At 42.4% G+C, this 28000-nt stretch overlaps 1 protein-coding gene across 1 annotated transcript; it reads left to right on the top strand.

Annotated features, from left to right (window-relative positions):
* acsl3a (acyl-CoA synthetase long chain family member 3a) lies at positions 1–27999 on the top strand. The gene is made up of 14 exons (XM_079571531.1): positions 1–493; positions 3183–3360; positions 7049–7158; positions 7353–7491; positions 9463–9613; positions 11129–11252; positions 11344–11415; positions 17611–17750; positions 19067–19239; positions 22066–22140; positions 25543–25734; positions 26930–27044; positions 27461–27618; positions 27694–27999. The coding sequence occupies exons 1-14, from the start codon at positions 119–121 to the stop codon at positions 27849–27851; spliced, it is 2160 nt and encodes a 719-aa protein (XP_079427657.1). The 5' UTR covers positions 1–118; the 3' UTR covers positions 27852–27999.
* Position 28000: the final 1 nt, after the last annotated feature.

Consider the following 28000-nt stretch of genomic DNA (forward strand, 5'->3'; position numbering starts at 1 on the left):
GTTCAGTTGGGGACCATTTTTTTCTTGAACAAGCCTCAGAAACACCGAAGACCCCCAGACTGACGGCACTTTAGAAAAAAACGGTGCGCGAGGAAAGCCCCGTCTGTTGTGCTGCAGCATGAAGCTAAAAGATGAACTCAACCCCGTGATCGTCGTCCTGTTCCACGTCCTGCTCGGGCTCTACACCCTCATCACCTTCGTGCCCTCCGGCCTCCTCAGCATGCTGTCGTCGTCGGAGCAAATCCGCTACGGCACGGAGGAGGAGCGGGCCCGGAGAGCCAAGGCCAAGTCCGTGTCCGGTCACCCCGAGGGACCCTACAGGGCCGTCTGCGCCGCCAAGAGGCTGCTGGCCACCATACACCCGGGAGTGGACACGCTGGAGAAGATGCTGGAGTACTCGGCCGCCAAGTTTCCGCAAAGGGACTTCCTGGGGACGAGGGAAATAATCTGTGAAGAGGATGAGAAGCAGAGCAACGGGAAAGTCTTCAAGAAGGTAAATGAACGAACAGTTTATTCCTGGGCTAGTCCTGGTTGTGTCCTGTAATGAACCAGTGACACAAAAGTAACTACTAGTCTACTTAAGCCACTGTACTTGAGTCATTTTTGTAAAGAACTAACTACTTTTACTACATTTTAAAGACAAAAATAAAACCTTCTACTCCACTACATTTCTACAAAGACTGTTCACATTAAAAGTCTAAAATGACATATATAATAATAATCTATGAACAGTAGGTGGCGTTGTGCAGGTGTATGGTGTAAAATGCATCTGACTCCTAACAAGGAAAAACTAAATTCAGGCGCAAACTTCGTGTTTTTGAAGCTTCGAAGTTGTGAAATGATTCCTTAACACTGATTGATACTTCCTACTTTAGTATTATCGACAGTGATTACTTCTGTACTTTCACTTATGATTTGACTGGGGAACTTTAACTCGTACTGCGGTAATGTTTGATCGGTAGTACTTAGGGCTCGGCAATCAGTTGATATCGTAATCTCTACTTTGGTGGTCAATCTCAACACTCGTCATGGGACTTTAGAATCGTAGGGTTTACAGCCAGTTCTTTGGCACAAACAGCTTTTGGAGTTTGGACGATGGAAGTTTTTTCTGTGTTAAATGAAACTTTGTTTTTTTCTGAGCTGAAGTTTGTATAAAAGGTCTGTCTAAGTTCATGAATCAGCTGCATTTATTAATTTTTTAGTAAAAAACAAAACAAAAAACAAATCAAGATCAATCAATATATAAAAAACATGTGATTCATTTCGCCATTATCGTCCAGCCCTAGTAGTACCTGTTCTTTACTCAAGTAATGAGACCAAGTCATTTGAACACCTGCATCAGATGATGCAGATGATGTAAATGATGCAGATGAGTTGATGCAGATGAGGTGATGCAGGTGATGCAGATGAGTTGATGCAGATGAGGTGATGCAGGTGATGCAGATGTTGCAGGTGATGCAGGTGATGTAGATGATGCAGGTGATGCAGATAATGTAGATGATGCAGATGTTGCAGGTGATGCAGATGTTGCAGGTGATGCAGATGATGCAGATGTTGCAGGTGATGCAGATGTTGCAGGTGATGCAGATGATGCAGGACTAATAGTTTCAGCAGCTCAGATTACTGAACACATTAATATACATCCAGAGGTCTAAGTTCATGGTCATGAGATTTGGGCAATGACCGAAAGGACGAGATCGCGGAGTGTCCAGGACACGCTGGTGGGACTATGTCTCCGAGCTGGCCTGGTGTCGCCTCAGGAAGTCTGGGCATCTCTGCTGAGACTGCTGCCCCCGTGACCCGGCGGGGATGGATGGAAACTTTTGGTTTCCATATTTTTTACATTATAAAAAATATGTGTAGAAAATTATAGCTTTTATTCTTCTGGAATTTCACAAATAGAAGTACTTTTTTTAATTTTTTTATTCTAATTAATCTAAGAAAATAAAAGTTGATTCTGGTTTCATGTCAGACGGTGAGAAAAAAAATAAAATGTGTCTTTTACTGAAGTGTATGTAAATATATGGTTCTTGCTGTACATTTTTCAGTCAAACTACTTTAGTGTTTGTATGTGGACATAATAATGCCTGAAATTCACAAAACACTTAACTAACCAAATCCTTTCACTTGTAGTTTTATTTTAGTGCTGCCCATATTTCCACATTAGGCATTAGGCTTCGATTGCTCCACTAATCTCATAAATCTGATGGGAATAAGCCATTTACAGCTCGCTGTTGAAACAGACTGTGTTAAAGCCAGGGCAAATCTCAGCTGTTCAACACAGCACGCATGTTTCAGTGCATGGATGATTCATGACCAGCAGGTGGCAGTATACACTCATTAATGGAGTAAAGAGACACTGACTATAACATGCGATTGCTGCAAACTCTTAGAGTTTGCCATAACATGTTGTGATCTATAGGTTTTCTAGTAATGTAGTGCAAGCTGTTCGTAGTTGTAGAAGTAAATAAGGGCTGCAAGTTTCATAGAAATTACATTTAAAATCATACTTTGAAGAATTGCATATTTGCATCTCACTAAGGCTGCAATTATTGTTTTTGTGCTGAAGTGCATGAGTCTGCAGTTTATGTTTCTTCTTACTTTTGTATTCATTCTCCTGAATGGATTGCACTATTACTCAAACTTAATATCAATAAATATGTCCAAATTTAATCGCAATTGCAATACTTCAATTATAAAGAAAGAGTCTATTAGGTTTAGTGATAATAGCAAAATAAATGTATTAAACGTAGTAAGAGCCTAATCAATGCAGTGTTTCCGTGGTGATAAATCCTGATTCACTTTGGGAGACATTGTTAGAGCTAGAAACGAGTTGGAGCAGCAACATTTCATGGAGCAGCGGTTAGTGCTCGTGCCTCACAGCTAGAAGGTCCCGGGTTCGATTCCCGCCTGGCGATGGGGTCTTCCCGTGTGGAGTTTCCATGTTCTCCCTGTGTGCGTAGGTTTCCTCCGGGTACTCCAGTTCCCCATACCACTAAAAACATGTACAATAGGCCAGGATGAACGAGAGAGTGTTTGATAGTGTGAGTGTGGGACAACAGTTAATTTCATGCATGGATCACTGTATGTTCATTAACCTGCACCAAATAAACTCCTTTTGAAGGATAATACAGCTGGTAATCATCGTCCCTAACACGGCTCCTCTGCGTCTCCCCCTGCAGGTGATCCTGGGTAAGTACCGCTGGCTGACGTACGAGAAGGCCCACCGAGCAGCAGCGCAGTTGGGCAGTGGGCTGGCAGCTCTGGGACAGCAGCCCAAAACCAACATCGCCATCTTCTGCGAGACCCGCGCCGAGTGGATGATCGCCGCCCAGGCCTGCTTCATGTACAACTTCCCCCGTGAGTCCCGGCGCGTTCACTTTGTCTCTATCTCTTCAAGTGCTCTGCCACAAGCCAATTTTAGGCTTGGTTTAGCCCTTGCACTGTCTGATCTCTGAGCTCTCGAAGGCAGTGGTTTAAAAGTGGGTCACGGGGGCCATTTTTGATCGGGTCGCGACGTAAGACTGAGTAGTGAGTAGGAAACGGCAAGTTAAGTCACGATCCGATATGTATCGCAATATTCAGGGGCCAATCTGTAATTATGAGAAGTTATGTTTACCTTCATATGTGTCAAAAGAAAACAGTCGTGTGTCCAAAGTTTATGAACCAAATGCCATTGTGTTATGAAAAGTGTTGCAATCTGATAATTTGTCCAAACAAATACTGTACATTTAATGCCACAGAAAATGCTTTTCTACTTATGTTATTTCCTAAGACTTGCAACCTAATAGTTAATATATTGGGGTTGTGGCTCGTCAAAGTCGGCTTAACTAAAGCTCTGCAAATGTTATTAGTGTGCTGTCATTATTAAGTGTAGCCCTCCTTGTCTCAGCGCAGTAAGATAAAGCATATGAGCCGTATAGACATGGCCTCATGAAAAAGGCTGTCTTCCTGTGTGCATTGAGTTTATTAGGTCTCGCAGACTGTCCCCAAAGGATCCTGCTCCTCCTCCTCCGTTTCCTTCATTAAACTGTCACATTCTTAATACACTGCGTCACCAAAGCCTCCAACGCACGGCTATAAAAACGCCTGTCGCAAACACAGACAGTGACAGATGCGTCTAGTGAGGGCTGAAGAATGAAACCACTCGGAACAGTCAAATATCAAAGTGGAAGATGTAGTTAAAAAATGTATTGGCAAAAAACCTTCATCAAAACTCTCTTGTTTACATTTCTTAAAAATCGTACATTTAGAAGGGCTAATTCTATGCTTCCCTCCTCTAGTTAACCCCCTGCTTTTCTTACTCCTCATCAGCATTAAAGACTCAATACAATCCAAAGTCCGCACCAAAATCAGGACTAAACAAAGACTTAACTATGAGTAAGCTGTTGAGAACCTGTAGATCTGGATATTTTTGATTTACTAACACCTGGAAGAGGCCAAATATTTTCTTGCGATATAATGAGTTGATACCCCAGTGAGTCCAGAGACGGCACAAAAGAAAGTCAGTTGTCAGTATAAATGGCACACACAAATCAAAACTATTCGCCTTTGTTAGAAAGAAGGAAATTCAGATTGATGTTATGTGCTATGTGCAACATAGCGAACAACAAACGCTGGTGTGAGGCCTGGTGTGTGTGTGGGGTGGGGGGGGGGGTGACAGGCCTGGACGTACACAGGAGGAGACAGGGAGGGCCGTGGAGACGTCAGAGCGGAGCTGAGAGCTGGTCTACGTGAGGATCTGGTGTTGACAGAGGCTTCAGGGAGTCAGTCCCCGTGAACCCAACGCCGAGTGCAACTGTCTGTGCACTGCGGAGGAATGCACTGCAGCCACATCCAGACCTTTAGGCTGCATGAAGCAAAGGACACACAGAAAGTTCAGGTGCTACTCAGAACCTTGGATAACGCTTCTCTAAAAGCCATCTTAGGGTTAGGGTCTCCAACGATGCCTATGCAAATCTCAAGGCGTATTGACAGGAGAGCTTATGTGCCAGGATTATATCAAAAATGCAGGGAAGTTCATTGATGGACTGCAAAGGTCAAGCAGATTACAGTTGGAGATCACTTGCATTTCCGAGACAGTTCTTTCCTGTTTGAATATGTCAAAAACAAAAGCCAGACTTTTGTTGAGCGTTTCCATGGCGCTTGCTACTGCTTTGACCTCTGAGAATGTCACATGAAAATCTATCTCATCCTCCGAGAATCTGAAGCCCGTCTTTCCCACTTCATTCCGTGCCTGTGTGCCGGAGCGCGAACCCGCTGCGTGTTCGCTTGTTTACATCCCTCGGCGGGAGGTGTCACGGCCCCGTCCACTCGTCCGACGGAGCAGGAAGACGATGACGCAGAACGGTGATGTCAGCGCGCCCTGTCCCACAAACCCAGCGCCTCCTCTCGCGCTCTGCCCGCACCTCGGCTGTTCACACTGACGCCTCGGACTTTTCCATTGTGTAATCGCCAGAGCAGACGTATAAGGGAGGCTTTGACGGGCGGTGGAAAAGACTCCAGTCACTGCAATAATGCTAAGTTTATTTGAATAGGCTTTATTCTTTTGTGAGTTCTTCTTCTGCGTTATCAAGTGATGTATCTTTGGAACGACCGATGTGGGTTTTTCTTTGGCCAATGGAATTTTAATTGGCTGATGCCGATATGCACGGCGGATATTTTTCCAAATATCTTGTCTATTATCTTGTATATGAAGCTTCTAAACTGTACAATGTGATGAACTGTGACAGCAGGGGGCGTTTTATTTGATTTATTAAAAACATTCCTTTCCTGTCTTTCTCTGAGGGAAAAAGTGAATAGTGCTCTTTTTTCTTTCAAACGAGATGTTACCATGTATCAATTATATCAATTAATATATAATTAAAATCAGATAAGTTGTTTCATAAACAAAAATACAAATACTTACAACTATTTGTTTACAGCTATTTAATTTGATTTCTTTACGTGATCCAACCATCTTTTTTGTCCCAGCATACTGTTGCTAGCTTAAGAATACTGTTGCTAGCTTAAGCATACTGTTGCTAGCCATGGCGGTCAAAATACAATTGCGGAGGTTAACTCAGCGATTAAATTCTCCAGGTTCTGAGCCTCAGAATGAGGTGCAGCATGTCCACATTGACTGAGGTTTAATAACGATTTTCATTCCGATCTTTCTCAGTCCCCTTGAGGCCTACGAAGTTGTTGCATAATAACATAACGACATATTAAAGCTCTGACTGAGCCCTTTCCAGTACAAAAAACTACAAGTCTCTATCACTTTCGGTTCCGGAGAAATCCCAAAATCCAAAATATCGGCCCGATGTATTCTCTCCAGTTCAGCTTTACCCAAATCTAAAAGCTTCTCGACTGGAACTTACAGCCTATAGTTCAGTGTAACACCTCATTTGAAAACTAAGACCTACAAAACTGATTGTAACTTTTTAGTCAACGTGTTTTTGTTACATATTTGTCGCTTTTTGTCGTGTCTGTTTTTTGTTGCTTTTTCATCTTTTTATTCTTTTTTTTTTTTTTTTTGAGTTTTCGTATTTGTCACCTTTTTGTCGCTCTTTAGTTGCTTCTTTGTCAGTTCTTCTCGTTGCTTTTTCTTCTCGTTTCGGTCGCTGTTTTGACGCTCTTTTCAAGGAGCTTTTAGATTTGGGTAATGCCAAACTGGAGAAAATGTGCCCGGTTCCGGTGGGGAGGTTAATGAACACAAATGCGGGAACTTGTAAGTTTTCTCTTCGCCGCAAATTCATTTGAACAGATATTCAACTTTTTGCTTCTGTTATTGTAGCAAATATATTTTACAAAACTGTTATCGCTCTGTTAATTCAAGCTTTGATGATAAAGCTAATTAGGCTAATAAGGGTGTATATATATATATATATATATATAGCCCTGTTGACTATTCACAATAACATGCCAGCTCAGGGCTCTTGTACACAGTCAGCGAGAGAGAGCTTGCAATAACATACGCAGTGTATCGACCATATAAAGTCATTACTGCAGGGTGAATATAGGCTAGCTTTCAGTCATCCTAAGCTTTCTTCTTCTGATGTTTTGTCAGTGGTGACGCTGTACTCCACTCTGGGAGGTCCGGCCATCGCTCACGGACTGAACGAGGCCCAGGTCTCCCACATCATCACCAGCAGAGAGCTCCTGGAGACACGGCTCAAGGTAGAGTACAGTACAGTACTTAAGGGTTTGTTGATCTTGGACATGCCATCTATGTTGATATCAAAGCATACCCTGAGTACTGAACTTAAAATAATGTGAATGGAAAAGAAATGACAAAAAATGAAAGGCATGAAGGTCATACGACTTTCTTCACGTAAAAAACTCTGGTCCGTTTGGTTTGTGTTTCAATCCAGGCAATCCTAATAGAAGTCCCCCGCCTGCAGCACATCATCGTAGTGGACGATACTCCGACCTCATGGCCCGGCTTCCCACGAGGCATCAGCGTTCACAACATGGCCGCCGTGCAACAACTGGGAGCCAAACCTGACAATGGTAATAGTATTGAGATGTTTCTGCCTTCTTTGTTCAATATAAGAGTGGGTAACATTAGGAATTGGTCCATCATGTTTCAGAGACATGTAGAGATGAGGGACAGGGAAGATGTGATAGAAGCCTGCTGAGGTTAAAGCTGCCAGGATACATTTGTTAGAAGATAAGATAAGAATAAACTTTATTGTCCCCTGAGGGATATTTGTCTCGGACTTGGCCGTTTCCACCACACATTGTCCTCACAACAGTTCACTCTCTACAGAACGACATTAAAAATACATAAATGTATTATTATTATTATTTATGAACAAATAAACAAAACAACACATGTATTCCTATGCAGAGCTCTCCTGGATTCAAATAAAGTATAGAATGTTTATAAAAGCTGTATAATCTAATGTTAATAGACTAAAATGTTATCGAACGCACTAAATACAACAGCTAAACCAACATTAAATATAAGTGAAGACTGAAATATAAACCAAACGTTTCAGTATAAGTTAGAATAGGTTTTAAAGCTGCTCTAAGAGATCCCGTTTTGCTGGTCCGGCACTGTTGCATTGCTGCGTCTTGAAGCAGAAGACGCAGCAACAGTTTAGCATTATGACAGAAGTTTACAGAAAGCTTGTGAACTGATAAACATCTGACCGACCTGCTCTGATACAGCTGGAACACTCGTGAAATGTCTGTTTGTTTAAAAATCCAATATCTACGGGAGCTGCCAGGTCTTTTCCCACCTTGTTATCACAATAAAGCAAAGCAGCACCGGAGGAGAGGTTGATGAGGCAGAAAAGAGAGACTTTCATGAAAGTTGCAGTTTAGCAAATAAGTCTCAAAATGTTTACTTTACTACATATCTTATTTATGCTGATAAATGTGTGTTTCTCACAAGATTAATAAGATTTCCGTGTCTCCTTGAAGGCAATCAGAGCAGCGTGTGGTCTAAAGCGTGGGTGACTGGGTAAAGCCAGGTGAGGGGATGGGGGTGGTGGTGGAGCAGATCAGTTCACTGCTCCCCACCTACTGATGAAAAAAAATCAAAAAGACATCACTTAAGGCAGCTTTAACTTTAGGGGTAGCAGGTTTTATACATAAAAAAAAAAACTGAGCCAGGACTTTTTGTTGTTTACAGAAAATACACCCTTGATCAAACCTTGTTAAGTCCAGAAATTGAAGAGCAAGCCATTTATTAAACACCAGTGTTAATGAAACTGGCTGTTCATTTGCTCTTCAAAAACCCCCTTCTTGTCTGCATTGTGAATTTATTTGCATTCATTCCCAAATAGCCCTGTGGTGATACCTAAAATGTAGTAAACAGACAGAGAGAGGCCGTATTTTGCTACACATGTGACCATGCAAGTGTAGCCTCATAATGCTAAACAAAATCATCACATGTTTTTACCACAAAAATGTAAATAAAACGGGGATACTCGTCCCGTCACAGAAGTGCTGTGTCTGCGTGCGGTGGTCATATTGTGTGGTGATTTCCTGTGCTGGTCGTTTTGGGTCGTGTGAATGAGTGGCCTGCACATGTGGGTCAGATTAGATTCAGTGCCTGCCTGTGACTGGGAGAGAAAGCTTGTCTCCCATTTGTTTTTGCTGTGAGCCTTTGAACCGGTTGACCTCAAGCCAGGGGCAGAGAGGAAGAGCTGCAGGAAAAGGAGGATTTAGCTTCTGCAAGGGGAGGTTTTGTTTGTATGAAAGAACAGTGATTTCCCAGAATTAGCCAACCGATTGTATTTACAGTTTTTCTCAATAGTAAGACGCTAAATGCCTTGATTGAACTCATGTCTCAAAAGCTTTTTTTTTCTCTTTTTGTCAGAGCTCTGGGTACATTTTCACTCTTTTGAACACATTTGTCAGTCACAGAACACAATATCCAAAACGGGCCCCCGCACCTATTTGTTTTCCATTTTCAAACGTCAACATCTCCTTGACTTTTTCTTACCGCGTGTGTGTCCCTGTGTCCCTCAGCGTCCCGTGAGCGTAAGCAGCCCCTCCCCACGGACATCGCGGTCATCATGTACACCAGCGGCTCCACAGGGATCCCCAAAGGAGTCATGATCTCCCATAGCAACCTCATCGCCGGCATCACGGGCATGGCAGAGCGCATATCCAACCTCTGGTAAGTCGAGGTGAACGCAGGAGTGAAACCACAGATTGATGCAGGAATATCGGGGACGACACTCGGGATGCGTGACTTTGGAGAAAATATCGGTGCCATTTGCTTTAACGGAGACATATAATGCATAATAGACTCTTAGCCCTTGTTTCCGTCACTCCACACACCTGGAGTAGTGTTTCGCTTAATTCGCGCGGATTTGTGTAATCCTGTTCACTATGGTTGTCTCGTCTTCTACTACCAAAGCGCTCCGATCTGTATTTCTATTTTTTCCGTCATAGAGTGCTCATAAAACGGTCCTCCTCATTTTCAAAGCCCATTATCCGTCATCAGACTTGCGCTGACCACTTCTGCGCTCATAGGGGGTTATTTACCAAGCGTTTGCTCATGCGCAGACTCATTAATGCTTATTTTTTATTCGCACACAGTTATATACATATCAGATTCCTGTTCCTACTCTCCTCATTTTGTGAACCAGTGGTGCGTTCTAGGTAACTGGCAACTGGGAGATTTCCTACCTCCCACTTGGAATTGCCTTGCAATGCCGCTCGAACTGGTAATTACAACTTGTAAACTCGGAGACCTCAAGACTGCTACGAGTTCGGATGTGAAATAAAGACAGCAATGGCGCCCCCCTCAGTGGAGGAGCAGCTAATGATAAAACTGTAACAAAAGTGATGTGAATGTTACTTTTGGTCACAGATTTTAACATAACTTTATGTCGCGTGATGTAATTATATCTGGTTTGGAGAAACGTTCATATAACGCTAGCATTGTATGAGCTAGCTGTTGCAGCATTGGCCGTTTTGTTGCACAAGTTTAATCACCTGGGACGCTCTGAGGTCGTAAGTTGTGATTTTCAAGTGGGAGATACCGTAGTTGCAAAATTAGAAATCCAAGGCACACAAAATCAATGGTGGTCTTTATTTAACACCAACTCATTTCATCCGGGCATTAAGACGCGTTGGCCTTAAATAAAGACCACCATACAGCTGATATTGTGTGCCTCGGATTTCTATTTTTGCTACTATATTTTTCTCTGCCCATGCGGGATCCTGGACAGCACCAGATCGCTGATACAAGGTTGGATCCGGGCAGCGCTCCTACAAGTTGTTTGTATTCTAGGGAAAAATATCTGTTCCCTGGAGCGCACCATTAGAGGGGAGGAATTTGATTGTTTACTTAAAAAATTCATTCCATCTCTCCTCAGTTTGCAGACTTACTGACTATCACTTCAAGTGCATGCCCACAAAATAGCAGATTTTATTTTTCCGCTTGCATCTGTTATTTAGCACCTGCCTTGATAAATGACCCCCATATTGTGCTCATCACAGTGCTATTGATTTGCCAGCATTCCGTAAAATAGCTAAAAAAAAGTCACGGCTTTTGTTCAATGTGTCATTGCCGTTGCTACATTCAGAGAGCGCTCCAGGCTAGTTCGAAAGCGTGACCGTCCGTGTCTCACTCCTTACTGTTGTGTTTTTCATTTGTAATAATGCAGTTCCACTCATTTCACAGTGAGGATGACACGTACATCGGTTACCTCCCGCTGGCTCACGTGCTGGAGCTGAGCGCGGAGATGGTGTGCGTCGCCCACGGTTGTCGCATCGGCTACTCCTCACCCCAAACGCTCTCCGACCAGGTACGGGCATCGATCCAGGATTAACGTGTTGCTGCTTTTTTTTTTTTATGCCACATGAACAACTATCTCCCTCTTCTGTCTCTCTGGACAGTCAACAAAGATCAAGAAGGGGAGCAAAGGAGACACCAGCGTCCTACAGCCCACTCTGATGGCAGCTGTGCCAGTGAGTCCAAAAGGTTTCCCCAATTTTCGCCAGAGTTGGAGGTAGATGAGCATAAACTGTTCGCTGCAATCCCAAGTCGTTTCTGGCTCTCACAATACCTCCTGCGCACCCCGATTCTTCACATACATACAGCGCCTCTCGAAAGTATTCATACACCTTGAATTTTTGCACATTTTGTCATGTTTACAACCCTAAACATAAAGATTTTATTTTGATTTTTTTACTGAACGTTCACACACAAGTAACAGACAACTGTGAAGTGAAAGCTAAATGATACATGATTCTGTTATTTTTCAAAAAATAGAAAACCGAAGAGTGGGGCGTGCATAAGTACTCATACAGCATGAATGAATACTTTGTGGAACCCCCATTGTAGATGTATCTTTGTATTTAGGGTCATTGTCCTGCTGAAGGTGAATCTCCGCCCCAGCCTCAGTTCTCTTGCCGACTCCAGCACGTTTTCCTCCAAAATGTCCCTGTATTTGGCTCCATCCATCTTCCCAACTATTCTTACAATCTCCCCAGTCCCCGCTGAGGAAAAGCAGCCCCACAGCATGATGCCCCCCCCGTATATTTGACACTGGGGATGGTGCACTCAGGACGATGAGCAGTGTTAGGTTTGCTCCATACATAACGTTTTGCATCTGGGCCAAAAAGTTACATTTTTGTCTCATCTGACCAAAGCTCCATATGACTCTTAGCAAACTTCAAACGGGATTTCTTATGGCCTCCTTTCAATAATGGCTTTCTTCTTCCACTCGTCCATGAAGGCCAGATTTGTGTAGATACAACTTATCGTTGTCCCATGTACAGATTCCCCCAGCTCAGCGGCAGGACTTCACAGCTCCTCCAGAGTTATCTTGAGGCACTTGGTTGTATTTCTGACCAGTGCTCTCCTTGTTTGATCTAATATTTTAGATGGGCGACCGTGTCTTGGTAAGTTGGCAGTGGTGCTACACTCTTTCCATTTCCGAATGATGGATTGAACAGTTGCTCCGAGAGATGTTGTTTTGTATAACTTAACGCTGCTTTACACTTCTACAGAGCTTTATCCCTGATCTCTCTGGTGCTCCTTGACCTTCATGATGTTGTTTAGTGACCAATACACTCCGACCATAGCTCTGAGGGCCTAAAAGAACAGCTGAAATTAAACTGAGAGTACAGTACACACAGGTGGCGTCTATTTAACCGTTAGGCCAAGGTGTGAACATTCTGCCGTCATTAGGAATGTTATAAAGGTAATTTAATGCACTAAATGCTGTATGAATACTTATGCGCCCCACTTTTCACTTTTCTATTTTTTGAAAAATAACAGAATCATGTATCATTTTGCTTTCACTTCACAGTTGTCTGTTACTTGTGTGTGAACGTTCAGTAAAAAAATCAAAATAAAATCTTTATGTTTAGGGTTGTAAACATGACAAAATGTGCAAATGTTCAAGGTGTATGAATACTTTCGAGAGGCACTGTATATATTAAATGCATGTGTCAAATGGCACAGTGAATAAATAAACGTAAATTCCGCAGAGTAGATACATTAAAATGTGCTATATTTAGAAACAGCTTGTATTTTTCTCTTCCTTTTAAATATAGGACATAAAAAGAATTTACTCTGCTACAAGAAATCCACTGCATTTAGCTTTAAGAGTCCTATATTGTGTAAAATATAGGACTTTTATCTTTTATCTATCAAAGTTGCTATTCCAAAGAAGCACGACTTGATACTTTGGCCTGAAAAACATCGGGGATGCCTGAAGGCTTTTTCCGAGTGTGGCCTGTCACTTTTCTAGTGATGGTTTTGAGTCCTTGAAAAGTCCTGGAAAAGCATGGGAACATCCTCTGACTCAAGCCCCCCTCCCCCCGCTGCATGTCCCAGCGCTGATGCCGAGGTCGTGGGTCCACAGTGTGAGGCGGTCTCCAATGTAAACACAACGTGAGAACTCGCCATGAGCCTCTATCACATTCAGAGACGCTCTCATCCTGGTTTGGAGCCATTGTTTAATCTTGCGTTTGATTTTCGCGTGGTCCTTCTGTGCACACTTGACTCACTCTTGGTTTAACTGTTGTCCAGTAGCAGGCTGTAATTTTCCTTTGGCCAAAGTTGGAGGGGCTCTCGACATGGTAACCCAAAGTTAGCTGTTGCTTTTAAGATATACTGAGACGAGAGATCTGGGGGAATTACATGGGTCCCAATAGGCTCCTACAGATGCATACCTCTGTTAGCACGGCTTCCCAGACCTGTTGAAATTGTGCGTTCTATCCCCATACCAACAAATAGTGAAGCCCGTCCCTTTATTAAAGTAAGGTGCGGTATGGCATGTTCGTTTCATGACATTTACAGTGGGAGGGAAAAGTGCGTAAACCCTAATGTAATTTCTCACATTTCTGCATAAATTGGTCATAAAATGTGGTCTGATCTTTATTTAAATCAAAAGAATGAGTAAACAGTGTCTGCTTAAACTAACACCACCCACACGATTAAATGTTGCATATATTTTTTGGCCATAACATGTAAACATTCACAGGACAGCGTGCGATAAGTAAGTGAACCCTTGGATTCAATAGCTGGTTGACCCACCTTTGGCAGCAATAACTTTTTAAAGAAAGACCAGACCACATTTTATGACCAACTTAGGCAGAAATGTGAGAATTTCCCAAGGGTTCACATACTTTTTCCTCCCACTGTATTTAGTTTTTGTGGTTTCTCCATCGTGAACATAAGAGGAGGGTTTGGTGGTTGTTGGATGTGTATCTGACCCCTCAAAATGTTTTAACTTTACCGAATGTGATTTAGCATTTAGCTCAGAGGCCACTTTTAGTTCAGATCTGAAGTAAAACGCCAAACGGTCTGCACATTTATTAAGGATTTCTACCCAGGCTTTAATGTGGCCGATGGTTTGACAACGGCAGAAAACATCTGGATCATTCGTAATTTGCGATGTTTGATGGCTAAATGCTAGCGGCTATAGGAAAAATACATTGAACAGACTAGCTGGCTTGCTAACTGTCTGCCTAAGTTACGATCAAATGCCATTTTGCCTTTTTATTAGGGGTGTAACGGTACGCTAAAATTGTATTCGGTTCGGTTCACGGTTTTGGAGGGCTCGGTTCGGTTAATTTTCGGTACAAATAAATAAGAACTAACAAAATTTTTCTTTTGAAAAGCTGCCAATACACAATAGAATTCTTGCATAAAATGAATAAAAGTGACCCATTTGGGTGATATTTTAAATAAATTGCACTCTTATAATGAGTTACTGTAACGCATGAGAACCATGTGGATTCAACTCAACAAAAAGGCCACAGTGAACGGCTTTTTACTCTCGTCTACTCGCCAAACTACTGTCCTGATACTCTAGACTCACCAGACACAATAAGAAGAGAGTTTAAATGAGAGTGAGGCCCAGAGTCCGCGCAGAGAAAACATGAGAGCTGCGCCCGGGACACAGGTGACATGATGCAGCCGCGGAGGAGCCGCGCATGAGGCGAAGCGAGCACCGGGAGACAGACGGCCGAGCGGGACACGAGCGGAGAAGCACTCGCGCTTTGGATGAGACAGGGGGAAGGCGGTCGGTCTCTCCTGCTCATTCACTTCACCAGACTACTCCGTTTTGGTGTTATATGTGGCGAAGAAGGCGGAGAGTGAGTGCGCGTTGGAAGAGCCTGTCCCCGTAACAACAACGCGTTGATTAATCAGTGAAACAACACTACGCACCTTGCGTAGTTTGCGTATAGGAAGAACCGGCTCTGAGCGCTGGTATAACTTTTTGGCTGAAGTGCGGACGTGACGGGATATTGTAGCGAGGCTCAAGACTTTTAATCAAATACTTAAAGCCAGCGCCTTTAACGACTGTAGTTTCTCTCGGCTACTCATGCAGCTTCAATGTACGTCACTCAATAGCGTCCGTGCGGAAACTCGCGTAGGAACTTTGTTCCGCGGCACTTAATATGACGCTAATAATAAATTTACATTATTTAATGAAAATAATACACCGAACGGTACGCAAGTGGACCGAACCGAACAGGCCGAACCGAACGGTTCAATACATTCCCGTGAACCGTTACACCCCTACTTTTTATTATTTCTATAGTGGTTTCTGTGGTAACTGTCAAAATGCACATATTTCGATTTAACTTACGGCTAATATGTCGGTAATCTTTGGGTCTATCCACATGAGACAAGCGCTGGCACAAAGCTCAATGTCTCTTCGGTCCAAGATCCAATTATTTTCACAACAAAAGTGTCCAAAAGTGGTGACAATATTCAAAGATCTAGGTGGAATACTGATTGACGTATGTTGGCCACTGCTCAAAAAAAGACAAAGACAAATACTTCCCGTTGGCATCATCCCATCAAACTACGCAATCATTTTAGTCGTTAATCTTGCATTACTCCGTTCTTAGTTTTGTACCATTCTCACTGTTCTGTGGGACACTGACTTGCAGGAGCCACTTCCTCCTCTCCCAGTACAGCTGTTTTACATCTCCCTGCCCTTTCCCCTATTTCTCTATGAAGTCAAGTTTTGGCAGCTATTTGTGTAAGTGTGATAGATATAAGGCTTTTTGTTGTAAATTTCCAGTTTGGGGGGGTGTTTGTCATGTTTAAGTGGAAGATTACTGGTTTACCATAATTTCCTTTTTGGGTTTTTCCATTTCGGTAGTCAATAAACTTGAAACATTTACATTAAAATGAGCGTTGGCGGGATCAGTCATTGGAGTGCAATAGTCATTTTTCTACTGCTGGGCAAGGCAAGGCAAGTTTATTTGTATGGCACATTTCATGTACAACTCAATGTGCCTCACAGCAACACCAAACACAATAAAAAATGCAATAAAAAGCATTAACACAATCAAAATCAATAGAACAAATCATTCAATGCAATGAAAAAAAAAAATGCGTATACTAAAATTCATTAAATTTACAATCAATCTCCATAGGCAGCAGTAAAAAGGTGTCCTTTAAGCCTGGACTTAAAAATACTCAGGGTTGAGGCCCGTCTCATGTCCTCACTGATTTCTAACTTGACTTTTGGGTCCCAGTGAAAGAGCTTCAAGATGACCAATGATAACCTCTCTGTGTTTTTGTGGGCAAAGACAATCATCTCAGTTTTATCAGTATTTAACCGGAGGAAGTTGTTTTGCATCCACACACTAATCTGTTTGATACAATGACACAATGTATCAGCATAGAGCTCAGTATCGTTTCCATAATTGTGATAAGACACATTGTTACTTGATATCAATTGACCTAATGGAAGCATGTACAGATTGAACAAGAGGGGCCCCAGAATCGACCCCTGGGGAACCCCACAGGTCAATGGCATTTACTGCTTTATTTCAAGAATACCGTATTTATTTGGTAAAGCCTTGAGTTCTAAACCAGGTCAAATACGGTACTAGTCTAAAGTAGAAATAAATCAGGCCTTACCCTGAACTAGGTCTAAACCAGTTATGCTAGCATAGTTAGCTAGCATAACATTATTCTCCTGATTTTCGAACCCATTTTTATTTTACATACAAAACCTATTCCTACATTTCCGAATGCATCTCTAGCATCCCAATTATTCAACAAGCGAATAAGTTTATTCGCTTGTTTTGCAACGTTTAGCATTATTATCAATATAATGCTAACAACACCTAGCCTGCTACTTCACAACCAATAAAAAACAAACTTTATAAGAAAGCAAATTCGAGAACCAGAAAACATTACTACGAAGCCCTTGACCTCACATTAGTTTTGTTGTACTTGTGTATTGTATTGTATTGTATTGATATTGTTCCTCCTTTGTGGAGGACAACATTTTAAAACCGTCTTAAGTGTCCATCTGAGCTATATCACTGAAGTAGGTTTGGATTTTACTTTCTCTGTAGTGAGTCATGCCTCCCGTCCATATCCTCAGGGGTATTTTGCATGCAGCACATTTATTTTGAGCGATGGAGTCTGAACTTGAGTTACTTGAGTTTGTTCCTTTGGTTTTTTGTGGGTCACTCCGGACTGTGTGAGGTCCGGTGGGATCATTCAGTTATGCAACCAGGAAAGAACACATGTGTTAGATTGATTTTCTCACCAAATTTGTCAACAAACAGGGCATTTTTTTTAGAGGGTACCAAGAAAGAAGCAAACAGAGGACATGTTTCCCTTTTCTTATTATTTTGATTACACGCAATACAAGTCATTTTCCTTCCCCGTTGTAGGAGATCATGGACCGCATCTATAAGAACGTGATGGCGAAGGTGGAGGAGATGAGCTACTTCCAGAGAACCCTCTTCACTTTGGCCTTCAACTACAAACTGGAGCAGCTGAGCAAAGGCAACAGCACCCCTCTCTGCGACAGGTGGGACAGGACTAAAGCGGGTCTAAACCAGATCTCAATTAGGACGGGACCAGGGCAAAACAAGAGCTAATTGGAATATATGATCACTAAACCGGACTAAAACAAGACTGGGATGGAAGGGAGGAAAAGCTATATGACGAAAATAGAGCTACAAAGTCTATACCAGGAGACTCCAAGTAAATTTACCCGGGGGCCAAAATATATCCGGAGGGTTTTGCCGGGGTCCATAAACAAAAGCTCCAGTAAAAAAGGTTTTGATTGTGAATATTCTATTGAAGAAACCCTTTTTCTATAAATGACTAATAATGATCCGGACTGTAGCTTCATAAAAAACGGCTTACACTTGTATTGCACTCGACTTGTGTCCCAAGTTTCTGATAGTCATTATTTATTTATTCCACACTTGGTGGTGGTAACTAATGTAGCCACAGCCGCCCTGGGGCAGACTGTCTATTTACCATATGACTTTAATGTGTTGTTTATATCCTGATCGTGTGGATTTCTTTACTTTCTTTATTTAAAGAGGGGGGTATTGTGCTTTTTTCAATCACATAGCACCAGTCTATATCACACTACAATGATGACCAAACCTTCTGTTGGTCTGTAAATGCAGTAAATTAGAATAACTGCCTTGTATAAAATTGCTCTCTCAAAATGGCTGTAGTGAATGTCTTGAAATAGGCCTCTGTCTCTTTAAGAACCTCTGAGCCTTTCCGACACGCCCCCTCCACACGCTGTCTGTGGCATCAGTGGGGAGGGGGTTCTGCTGAGGAGCAGTGGTTGGTTACTCGGCTGGTGACGAAAGCTCGGAGGCGTCTCCAGGAGGTGGGGGCGTTCCTAGGAGGACTCAGGCAAACCTATCCCTAGTTTTTACAGATTATTCAAAAATGCGTGAATGTGCCAAGGCAACACTTCAGGCATGTTTTTAATGAGGGAATGACATAATAACATGATGCAAAGCTTGAAAAAGTCGATTTTACATAATACCCCCACTTTAAGCTGCCCCCTAGTGGCGAGAATGAGCATTCTGGTTATTTCTTTAAAAATTCATAACTCCGCACAGGAATGGGCTAGAGACGTACTCTTTTTTTGTGCTCTACAAGTCAGGGGCCGTGGGCTGCCTGTTGGAGACCCCTGGTATAGAATGACTAAGCAAGTAACAAAAATGCTCAGACTCAGAATTTTATTTATAACTGTTGTTTCTTTCTGGTTGAGGAAAGAAGTAGCCCCGATGTTAAAAACAACAGTTGATGAGAGATGTGCTCATGAACAAACGGCAATCATGAATGAAGATGCCCTGTGTGTTTCGTTTTCAGGTTGGTTTTCAAGAAGGTGCAGTCTCTCCTCGGGGGTCGGACGCGGGTGCTCCTGTCGGGCGGCGCGCCTCTGTCTGCAGCCACTCAGCGCTTCATGAACGTGTGCTTCTGCTGCCCTGTGGGACAGGGCTACGGGCTGACGGAGACCTGCGGCGCCGGCACCATCAGTGAATGTAAGCGCGACACTGCTGCTAGAACCAACAACAAAGATCATTCCACAGATTTATTTGGACATTAAACATTTCAAAAACTGTTTTACAGATTTAAAAAAAAACAGCCTAAGAAATGTAAGAAAATCCTGACGTTTCTTTTCCTGTGGCCTGTATGAGTGTCTCAAGGGAATTTCCTGAAGAAAACTCCATCCACTTAAATCGATAGTGCTCGGAAAGTGCGTCTTTTTCAACTTATCTTCTTCCTTTGACTCCTGCTGCTCTAGACTCTTGTGTGCCTCCCAAATTATCAGTCTGTGGATCAGGGAGGAGAGGTTCCCAGACGTCCCAGAGAATAATGGAGTTTCCACACAGCACAGATAAAGACGTAGAACTGTTTTTGTTTTGTTTTTTTATGGAGGGATAAAGGACGATTTATAATAACTGAGTGTGTGGGACCAAAGGGTGAAGAGATTTGCACTAATAAGCTTTAAGTAAGTGCTTTATTTGTCATTGTACAAAACGAAAGTGCTTAGACAGGACAGCTCAGAATGAAAGTGAATGAAGAGCGGAGAGAGGCATCCAGCAACACATGGCAGCAGCCTTAACCCCTGAGGTGTTACACTTTGTAAGATCATTAAACGTAGGGATACTATTCATTTTTAGGCATTAACTGTAGTAGTTAAGTAGTGATTGAGTGTCACCGATGAAAGGTCAAAGGGGCAAATCCTCATGTAACAGGACGTTATATAAATCCTGATTGGAACCAGGGATGCTTTGTGAGTCATAGGTCGCGTTTACTTGACATCACAACATTCTAAAGAGTCTATAGTTTAAGATTGAATTCAACGATAACTGTCAAACTGCAGATTTTTTTGTCTTGGTTTTTTGGCAAATATCTCTGACGTTACTGGGACGAGCCACATGAAACAAAAACAGCAACAATGTCCAGGACTAGGGCTGTGCAATTAATCGAAATTCGATTATGATTTCGATTATTACACTAGATGATCACAAAAATAGCATAATCGAGGAACAAACGATTATTAAGGATGCCCTCCCGCTCTGATCAGCTGAAACACCAGCGCAGCCTGACAGAACTGTAAATAATATCGTACTAATATTTTTTATACCTAACTCTTGAGAAAACACCTCTGTTAAGAGCTCACCTTGTGCTGAAAGGAGAACAGCTGTTTAGAAGCCTCGATATCCTTTGCTCAGGCTCTGGTTTTGTTTAGTAGAAAAGTCTAAAACTCTTCTTCAGGAGCAGATCAACGGAGCTCAAACAAACTCTTATTATTTCTGCTGAGATGATTGTTTCTGTTCCCTTCACATTTCACGTGCTAAAGGCTCAGGCTTTGGTTTGACATAAAAACATCAGCGCTGTGTGATGATGTCATCAGGCCGCGCGGCTCTGTTGGACAGGTGTGAGGGCTGGACAGCAGGGGGCAGGTGTCCCTATAGGATTAGTTTAGAAGCATCTAAAAAAAAAAAAAAAAAAAAATGCTTTTATTGTCCAAAGAAAATGTAGTCCATAGTTGTTTTTTAAAATACGAATAAAAATGAATAAATAAAATAAAGATTTTTTTTTTAAGGGAACAAATAATCGTTTGAATAATCGTGATTTCAGTTATTACTAAAATAATCGTGATTATTATTTTTTCTATAATCGAGCAGCCCTATCCAGGACACATGATAGATTTTCTCATGAAGGTTAGGTTGCTTTATTTGTACCTGTTGGTAAATTTATTTTGCAATTCCGAGAAAAAGTTAGTCAAACATTAGTCAAACTAGTCAAACGCATAAAGAATAAACATCACCACACACTTCTGTAAATATAAAACTTGTAAGAGCTCCAGATACTAACAGGATGTGCTTTCACTAAACATACCAAGGAGGTTTAAAGGGGCTGGAAGCAAGTTCGCCATTTTATACTCACTACTGCCACCTCAGGCCATATGTGTAACTGCACCTTCTATATTAAGCTCGTGCATGACGGCAATTCGGGCCGAAGTGACACATTTTTGAGTGACAGTGCAGGATTTTAGAGGCAGTTGTGGTGAACAGGTCTGAGCTCATTCTACACATTAGGACATGGCTGGAACATGTTGGAGGAAAATACTTAATTTTAACATTTTTAAACTCCTTATAGTCCCTTTAAGTCATCAGAGCATAACAACAAAGACAGAAAAGAGACGATTAGATCCCGACTTGTTCATCAGGGAAACGGCAGCAGGAACAAAACTTTGCTGAACTTTCAGGACATCAGAAAAACCCATGTCCCGAAGGAAGCAAACGAAACTCCAAATACAAAGGGTGCTCAGCGTCCAAAAGTCGTGACAACAGACAAAAACATGTCAAGTTTGTGAATCCAAATCCCAAATTATGATGAAATTCAACATTTGTCCATTTTCTTTTTGGGAATTTCTTTTAAAACATGTATGTAGGTCGTCGATTATGAAAAGTCAGATCCTACCATGAGCTGTTTTAAGCCGAGACTTAAACTAGTTACTCTTCTGCATGCGTGCTGCGACCTAACCCCTACTCTCAGTCACCATGCGGCGGCCCGACACAGATCAGATTTGTTGCAGCCCTGTCACGAAGATAAGACTCGTTTCCCAGTATTCCCCAAACCAAACGAGCCAAATGTCCAGCTCAATTTTTTTCCCCTCTGCGTTTTGAACCGAGGGCATGCTCTGTTTGAGTGTGTTGTTTCCTCTGGGATGCGGTTGCCATGGCGAGGGAGCGCGTGAGGTCGCGTTGCCGTGGGGACAGGGCTGATGGATCCGGATGATGTGGTGTCGTGATCCTGATAATGTCATGTGTTTTTGCTTTGTTTTGTTTTTGCAGCGTGGGATTACAGCACCGGGAGAGTGGGAGGGCCTCTGGTCTGCTCTGAGTTCAAGCTCAAGGACTGGCTCGAGGGTGAGTCGGACTTGAATGTACATTTGAACGCTTGGAACCTCCAGAGTTTCGGTCACTGAGCTTTACTACAGGCTCTATGCACATGAGTGACACGTGATGACTGTGCGATCTCCGGAGGTCGCGGTCCTTCCTCTCGCTATTTTCCCAATTAGTACTAGCGAGGTCTTGCACAAATCAACGACAAGTTCAAGAAAACACCGCTGACACGTGTTAAAAACATAACTTTGGATGCATAGGCGCCGATTTATGTTTTTCCCAGTGGGTGCCCAAAAAGAAAAAAAGACCGGGTCAGAATTGATCTCACGATCTAGTGTTTGTGAGCCGTGTGTTCTTCCTACAGAGCCAAACAGGAAAAGCACCTATATGGATGTAATGGACCGTCCCACAGAAAATATATATCTATTTAATCATTTTGTAATTAGGGAAAATTGGCAGTATTAAGTGGGTGCTCGAGTCCCACCGCACCCACAGGATCAGCACCTATGGTTAGATGTAAATACTTGACTGCAGGAAACGTCTGTGTTTATCGAGGAGGACTTTTTATCTTAGGCTAGCATAAAAAAACAACAACACCAAAATTAAATGAGTATTTATACTAAAGTATTTTTGAGTGGCTCATTCAAAATCTTGTTATTTCAATTTTAATTTACGGTTAGCCGTTAGCTTCAAGACAAAAACATCTACAGTGATGAACATGGAAGAATTCCTCCAGTGAAGTCTTTGCTCCTGATGCAGTATTTTAACATGATGCTGAAACTCTCTGCTCGCCATGGAAGCTGTTGAATTGTTTGGACAAGACATCGATACTAAGTCGTTGGGAAATGACGGGACAAGAAGAGCAGCGCCTCCTGAGGATCCACTTGACTTCACGTGATGCTCCGTGCATACGTATAGCCCATTAGGCCAAAACAAGCTCATAAACAGGCATGTCCGAAGAGTCTGGACCCACAAGGGGGTCGGGAAAATATTTCAAAATGATCTCATTTGAATTCATGAAAGACCTGAAATGACAGTGTAAACAGCTAAAATACGCATTATTAAATGTCTTACCATTGAAATGACAAACACTAATTACACTTTACTGTGGGGGTCCCCAGTTGTTTATTGCTTTAACTGCTTTCCTTCATAGTTGTCTTTTACAGTAGTTGGTGCTTTTCTCGAGCTTTGGGCACTTCAGAATAATTTAAACTTCATCAAAAGGTGGTATCTGTCCACAGTGTTCACCTCGCAGCCCACAGACTTTGTTTTGATTGTCTTCATCGTGTGTAAGGCAGCAGCCGTGTGTATCCTGTTTCCTCCGTGGCACCGCACACATGCCGTTTGTTATGGGAACGGTAGTAGAAGTGAGTGGAGTATATTCACTCTCTGAAGAGCCACGTTGGGTTAAAGCATTGCTTCATGGAGAACCACTATTTGTGTCCATTTCCCACAAGAACTGGCAAAACAAAATATACAATTTAACATGAATTATGGATTATAAATTACATCATGCAACATGTGTTAAACCAATATTTCATTTTGAACAGGTTTATCTCAGACCTGGAGATAATGTGTTTATGAAGTATTTACCAAAAAACAACAACTTTGAACTAAACCAGATAAAACCACAGACTGGGTTTATCCAAGTTGTTGATATTAAAAAAAAATGCCAGAAGGCGGCAAGAGTCTTGTCAATCCAGTATAATGACATATACTGAGTCAGAGCATCAAACTGCAGCTCTTGCGGGAGGTTCCTGGACAGGGCCCTTGCAAGCTATTTAGGCGCCTAAAGCAGAAAAGTTAGAAGAATTAAAATTAATTAGAATTAAATGAATTGATTTTAGATGTAACAGGTTAACAGTTAGTGCCCCTCAGAACCTGAGTTTCTGAGGACATCTGAGCTCGAGTTTGCTCGTGAATTTACTTAGTTTGTATGAACGAGCCGTGCGTGAAGTCTTGTCGGGCGGCACCGAGATTCCTATTCCTGTGTTGTTTGTAAAATCAGTCACATTGGCCACATTTCTATAGCTCATTTTTCTCATTGTTCTCATTGAATACAGGCCATTCTTTCGTCAGCTGCGTTAACAAAACAGCGGCGCAAATACTGTACAATGCCATTCGATCACATTGGCCTCAGTGTGGTGCCCACAGAGACTTGATGCCTGACGTTATGAGCCTGTAGGGAGCGGCGGCTGCAAGGCTTGTCAGTATCCATCAAAAAGCCCTGGAGAAGTTAATGGATAGAAAGAATTTAGCCTTAATTTAGCCAAAATATCTCAAGTTATATTTAGTCTGGGAACCATCCATTCATTTTCTCGTCCTCAGAGAGGTGTGGTTTACGATTGTCCATAGCCGTTTAATGGGCTATACAAATAGCGTCTGCACGTAGCCATAGCCAATCGTATCAATTGTACCTGATGATGCATGACGTACCCAATGTTCTTCTTTTAAAATAAACTTTCGAGCTAAACTATCTCTAGCACGGGCTAAAGCTTGATCGAAAGATGGCGTTGCGTCTGCTGCTGTCATGTTGGATCTGTAAATAAACTACAGGCGTCCATCTGCTGAATAGCGCGTCATTGTCTTGCCGTTCCTCCCCGTTCTGTGATTGGTCCCCAAATCCATGTGAAGATTTCAGCCACGGTCCCCAGTAGTGATGCGCGGTTTGACCCCCCGTTGTTTACATACATGCACATACAGTCCATTCTTATCCATAAATGCCACAAAAGGCGGCTGTGTTTAGTTGAATGTTTAGTTTTATGGGGTAAAGGTATCATTGATGTCACCTGGCCTTGATCACCGCTACAAATGTTAGCCATGCCCAAGCACATAATGACACGCACATGTCATTATGTGCTAGTTTCTTTTATTTTAGGTAAAACTAAAACTAACTGTAAACTTCTGCGCTCAAGTTTCAGTGACAGCCAGCTGCAGCGTGACTCATACTGCTGTTTTTTAATGTGTGCGGGTTCGGGTTGGGTCGGCTCGGCAAACTGAGAGGCTTTTCTTCAGGTTGGGTGGGTCGGGTTTAAATTACAGTGGGTCGGGTTGGTGCGGGTCAGAAAAAAAGACAACCCGTGCATCTCTAGTCCCCAGGCTGCTGAGCAGTTCGAAATGATTCGAGCACGCAAAGCATCATGGGTATTCACAGGCTAGAAAGAATTCACATTTAGAATTGAATTAATAGGGTTGATTTGATTCCTTTTTTCCACTTTGTCCTGAAAAAAGGCACTTAACCCAAGAGCACATGGCAAACTACGCTTGATACACTCAACAAAGAGGGCTATAGGTTGCTACATTGCTCGATTCTAATCTTCTGTTTCCACTCTAAAGGCGAAATGAAGGCAGCAAAGAGTTTTTAGATGTTGCAGAATGCAAGTATTTAAGCTGCTCATGTTTTACTTTTTTTTTTTTTTTTTTCAGGTGGTTACCGGAGCACAGACAAGCCGCACCCCAGAGGAGAGATCCTGATCGGGGGCCCGAATGTGACCATGGGCTACTACAAAAACGACCCCAAAAAACAGGAGGACTTTGTGGTGGACGAGAACGGCCAGCGCTGGTTCTGCACCGGGGACATCGGGGAGTTTCACAGCGACGGCTGCCTTAAAATCATCGGTGAGGATGTAGATGCCACTCTGCAGTTCATGTGCGCCTCGAGAGAAACGTGACCATCCCCCACACTTCCTGTCTGCTCGTTCACACACATTATCGCCGTGTTTAGTATGTGCCGAGTAAACAGTCATATGTAACACGCAGCTGGACACGTGCCATGTCATGTTGACCAACACAATCAACTTAAAATCACTATTTGAAAACCTGGAAACAAATAAACTTGACTGAACAATATTTTGAAGTTTTTTTCAGAGGGATTTTTTAAATATCTAATTCCTAGCCTTACCTTTACAGATTTTTCCACAAATAAACTGCTTATTTTTAAACTAAGCAAGATATCCAAAATCCCCTCTGAACAAAAGTTTTTGTAACTAATGAAAAAAGATTAATGGGACTATACAGAGTTTAAAATTATTAAAGCTAAGTACTTACATCCCCCTAAATGTTCCAGCCATGTCCTAATGTGTAGAATGAGCTCAGACCTGTTCACCACAACTGCCTCTAAAATCCTGTCACTCAAAAAGGTGTTAATTCGGGTCGTCATGCACAAGCTTAATATAGAACCTGCAGTTACACGTAAGACCTGAGGTGGCAGTAGTGAGAACTTGCATCTAGTGCCTTTAAATACATTTTTCTGATTTTGTCGCCAATGCATTTTTAGGCATAAAACGCCTTATTTTATATGAAAACATAAAATGACCGTAAACTTCTACAATACATTTTTCCCCACATATTTATGGCAGTAATCTACAGTAAGTTCACTGAACGTAAAAAGTTCACCTGCAGTGTCTCGCCATAATACTATTCTCATTACTTTTATATCAAGATAGATTTACATCTTCCCACTCCTTTTGTGCATCTCCAAACTTGGAGATGTACATGAAACAAAATGTATAACTTCATGTAAAGATTTCTTTATTTTATTATTTACATTATTTGAATATATATATATATATTGTGCATCTGTTCATTTGCCAAGGGTGCCTATAATCATGAGAAATTTGTCATGTAATTGTAACTCTAAATAAAAATCATCTAATCTAGATATTGTCCAGGTTTGTCACAGACCCCCCCGTATATATTACATTGTGTACATTTTTTAGCCGTTAGATTTTCTTCTATATACTGATTGCACAAAGAGTTTAAGAGTAAGTTCCTACATTTTACTTTCCTCCCTCCTTTTCTGTCTCGTTCTCAGACCGAAAGAAGGACTTGGTAAAGCTTCAGGCCGGAGAGTACGTGTCTTTGGGGAAAGTGGAGGCCATGTTGAAAAACTGTCCACTCATCGACAACATCTGTGCCTACGCCAACAGGTAGAGTACAAGGTCACGTGGCTCCATTTATGTGTACTGCAGGGGTGTCCAAAGTGCGGCCCGCGGGCCAAATGTGGCCCTCAGACCAATTTTTGGTGGCCCTTGGGCTGCTTGCTGAATCGGTTCACATCATCAGAGATCGTCCTTTTTATTTAATATGTAATAATTCTACACAATTCTAACCTAACAACTAGCATTATATTGTGAGACTGAGCTGGCATTAAGGTTTTACGCATAAATAAAGGCATGAGGCACAATTTAAACCTCTGCTATTCGAAGGTTTCGTGGAACTAACCACCGACCCATGGCCCTTTACCCCGTGTACGCTCCAATATGTGGCCCCCCATGAAAAAAGTTTGGACACCCCTGGTGTACTGTATCAATGGGCCCAGGGTCACTGTTTTTTTCCCTTGCAGTGACGAGACGTACGTCATTGGCTTTGTGGTGCCCAATCAGAAGCACTTCATGGCTCTGGCCGAACAATATGGCGTCCGCGGATCCTGGATCGAGCTGTGCGACAACTCAACGATGGAGGAGCTCGCGCTGAAGGTCATCACTGAAGCTGCTCTGGCGGGTGAGATACGCGAGAACATATGAATGTGGTGAAAGGGGACATGGAGTTAGCTTGTGTTTTCCATTTTTGTTGCAGCCCAGTTGGAGCGCTTCGAGATTCCTCGGAAGATCCGGCTCAGCCCTGACCCGTGGACTCCTGAGACAGGGCTGGTGACGGACGCCTTCAAACTCAAGCGCAAAGAGCTCAAGTCGCATTACAAAGACGACATAGAGAGAATGTACGGAGGGAAATGACCGGGACCAATCCAACGGTTTTAAGAAGAAATTTCAACCAACATTTGAGTTCTCTTTACACGACCTTCTCCCCACGAAAATGTCACACCCGTTGGTTGTAGAATCTGTTTACATTACAGTGTCCTCCACTAATGTTGATCATAGACAAA

This window comes from Gobius niger, assembly GCF_951799975.1.
Source record: "Gobius niger genome assembly, chromosome: 1".
NCBI lineage: Eukaryota > Metazoa > Chordata > Actinopteri > Gobiiformes > Gobiidae > Gobius > Gobius niger.

What these genes read in the sequence shown, in the direction of transcription:
- acsl3a (XM_079571531.1), top strand. Translation starts at nt 119, where the DNA reads ATGAAGCTAAAAGATGAACTCAACCCCGTGATCGTCGTCCTGTTCCAC. An exon ending in GGGAGCCAAACCTGACAATG is followed by an intron (nt 7,492 to 9,462) that starts GTAATAGTATTG and finishes TGTGTCCCTCAG; the next exon opens with CGTCCCGTGAGCGTAAGCAG. An exon ending in AGCACCCCTCTCTGCGACAG is followed by an intron (nt 17,751 to 19,066) that starts GTGGGACAGGAC and finishes TTTCGTTTTCAG; the next exon opens with GTTGGTTTTCAAGAAGGTGC.